The sequence below is a fragment of the Bidens hawaiensis genome, unplaced genomic scaffold (assembly GCF_021521415.1).
Source record: "Bidens hawaiensis isolate Kalapana, Puna unplaced genomic scaffold, B.hawaiensis_p1.1 tig00015542_1, whole genome shotgun sequence".
In the NCBI taxonomy this organism is placed as follows: Eukaryota; Viridiplantae; Streptophyta; class Magnoliopsida; order Asterales; family Asteraceae; genus Bidens; species Bidens hawaiensis.
The window spans coordinates 481,692-484,638 of NW_027492388.1; the positions used below are offsets into that span (position 1 = coordinate 481,692).

General features: G+C 42.9%; 1 protein-coding gene across 1 annotated transcript; it reads right to left on the minus strand.

The window, feature by feature from the left end:
- Nucleotides 1-1,487: 1,487 nt before the first annotated feature.
- On the minus strand, nucleotides 1,488-2,420 carry LOC143549330 (ethylene-responsive transcription factor ERF109-like). The gene is made up of 2 exons (XM_077040244.1): nucleotides 2,311-2,420; nucleotides 1,488-2,231 (listed from the first exon to the last, which is right to left on the minus strand). The coding sequence occupies exons 1-2, from the start codon at nucleotides 2,418-2,420 to the stop codon at nucleotides 1,535-1,537; spliced, it is 807 nt and encodes a 268-aa protein (XP_076896359.1). The 3' UTR covers nucleotides 1,488-1,534.
- Nucleotides 2,421-2,947: the final 527 nt, after the last annotated feature.

A 2,947-nucleotide genomic window follows, 5' to 3' on the forward strand; every position in this document is an offset into this window, starting at 1 on the left:
GCACACACGATATGGTAAATGGTTACATGTAATGATAGAAGTCAAAAAGCATTTTATAATTCTAACGGGGCATGTTTGGTTGGATAGAATCCATGGGATTTCATTAGAATTGTAATTTAAATTTCATTCCTTAACTTGTTTGGTTGGCTAATAAAGGACTTTGGAATTTGATTTCAATTCCAACCAAATCCTTCAAATAATGAAATTCAAAATCCCTCAACGTCTAGATGGAAAGTTGAATAATCCATGGAATGTTTGCAACATTACCAAAATATCCATGGTTTTCTAATCTCCACCGGCCAACTTTATCTCCGGCCACCGCCAAGATTAAATCTCCGGCTACCATGACCAAACCTAATTTCGGTGACGTCTGAACCGCGTTTTTCCGGCTATAACGTTACCTGACATCACCGCCATCCCCTTCGTTTTTTTCCGGCTATAACATTTCCGGCCAGATATGACCCACTGAAAGCCCGGATTTTCCTTGACCGATTTTGATTGCCACTGGTTGTCGGAGATGGGCGGGTGAAGCTCGCATCCACCTATGGTGGACGGATCACATATTTCAGATCTAGGTCGCAGCCCCTCCCGCCACCGCCCGTCACAAACTGAAATGAGAGAAAAGAAAGGGAGAGATTGAAGTGAGAAAGAGAGAGGCAAGTGGTCGCAGCGACGGTGGCGGCGGATGTTACCGGAGATGGTGGCGACGGTGGCGGCGGATGTTACAGTCGATTATGAGAAGAGAGAAGAGAGAAAGAGAGATAGGTTGAAGTGAGAGAGGGGTAGGTGTTGGTGGTTTCCGGCGACGGTGGCGACGGATGTTACCGGAGATGGTGGCTTGAGAGATGGAAAGTGGGAGGTTGGTTGAGATTTGAGAAGATAACCTGGGTAATCTTCTTTGATACATGTTTATCATATAAGGGCAATTGTGTCTTTTTTAACTAGTTTCTCATTCCAATTTCATTAACAAATGTATAACCAAACACATAAAGGATTTGCAAATGATTTCTTAAATTCCAATTCCAATTCCAATTCCTAAACAATCCGTGAGCCAAACGCCCCCTAAGACTTCTTCTTTGTTAGCTTATTATGCCATCGTTTGAAAATAAATGACGTCGTGCAAATATCAATAACATGCCATATGTTAAAATTTTTCAGCGTGACGCGACACTAGTTTTAAAGGCGTAGGCTCACTCTGGCATCACTTCAATTACTTATAATCGGTTCAACTAAGAGTTCAATAAATTAAACCTTTATTTGCTAAATACAAATTATACGAATTTGTATTTGTAGTTAAGACGTTTTACGATAGATTTTCATCTCTAAAACACCTCTAAAAGTTACAATCTCCTTTAATAAAATCAGGAGAAATTACATTAACCTCCTTTCTTAAACAAATTAGTAATTGCAAATTTGCAACTATGATAAGGAAAAGAAAAAAGCAAAAAAAAAAAAAATGAGTACCCTAGAAACTTAACGGTTATGAATTGTATATATTGACCAAACAATTGGTCAAAGTATTCTTCAAGATGCATCAAACACTATAAACAGTCCCACTAAGAGTTGAATCAGACGAATCACCATTAAAATCCATCATCATTGTTACCCATTCTTGAATGTCTTCTTCACCCATTGCTTCCAAAAAATCATTTTCTATTACCGGTTTATTCTCCGTCACCGTCATTTCTCCAGCCACCTCGACTTTTCGGCGATTATTACTTTCCGGCTTCTTTCGCAATAAATTTTGATTTTCTCTTCGCGGCGCCACCGGCTGATTAATTTCTGGCATTGAAGACGTCGTCGAGTAATCCGAAAACGAGAAATTAAGCTTCGCTCGCGGTCCCCTGAATTCGATAGCTGCCCTGTCGTACGCCCGAGCCGCTGCTTCCGCAGTCTCAAACGTTCCCAGCCACACCCGAGCCGCTTTACGTGGGTCTCTAATCTCCGCCGCCCATTTCCCCCACGGCCGCTGCCGTACTCCTCTGTAATTCTTTTTCTTTTTCTTAATCGGACCACCAGCACCACCAACAACACTGTCACCAACACCGACACCGTTCAAATTCATATCGTCGTGAAAATAATTACACCCTAGACACCCGCCAATTTTACAAACTGGGCAGGTGTCTGGAGCAGTTATTGACTTATTGTCGCAGGAGCAGAGTACCCAGAATATCCTGTCTGTGCCGGACTGGTGGCACTGACATTGGGGTACTCTGTCTGCTGCAACAATACTCTCAAACCATATCCATTGTGATTGTTAGCGGTCATTAAACTCGAGCCTCCCATGATCACATTCTTCAAAGCATTAACCATAACCGAAGCATTAACCACGGCGGTTGCGGCATCATTGGCGGTTGGTGGTGGCCGGCGGCGGTGGCGGTTGCTTCTTGTTTGGGTTTATTGAATATCATCCTTTGCATGTTTTGTAGAGAGAGAAAGTAAGTTGCTGCTAAGATTTTTGAAGACTTGAGTTTGGAAGAATGAAGTCAAAGTATATATATGAAAGGGGGTTGACGTGGATGCCAGCTTAGACACTGAACGCACGCGGATTTGAATGAAATCTCCTGAAAAGGGATAGGTTTGGCGCGCACGTGGTAGCCGAGCCGTGGCTCTTGTTCAGCTAAGGAATGAGCTGGCAAACGGAGTTGTGTTCACACGCGGTATGGTTGACTTCTTTAGTGACGTCAGGTGTTATGGAAGATACACGTGTCAGTGTCACAAGGTACTGTGTGTGCGGCCATGACAATGACTATTTTTTAATGAAAAATATGGAGAAAACTAATTAAACCATCCGTGATGGGGCGCTTCCCTTTCGAAGAGCCTTTATAGCGTCGGGGCTAATGGGGGTGGGGGCGCTTCCCATGATGGATGTGTAAATGAACCGTCATAATCGTTACTGAACCACAACTGATATAACTGAACCGATTTTAACCAATAACCGGCATAA

Coding starts and splice junctions, on each gene's coding strand:
- LOC143549330 (XM_077040244.1), bottom strand. CDS start 2,420: ATGCAAAGGATGATATTCAATAAACCCAAACAAGAAGCAACCGCCACC. Junction 2,232..2,310: donor TGGTTAATGCTTCGGTTATG/GTTAATGCTTTG, acceptor ATGGTTTGAGAG/TATTGTTGCAGCAGACAGAG.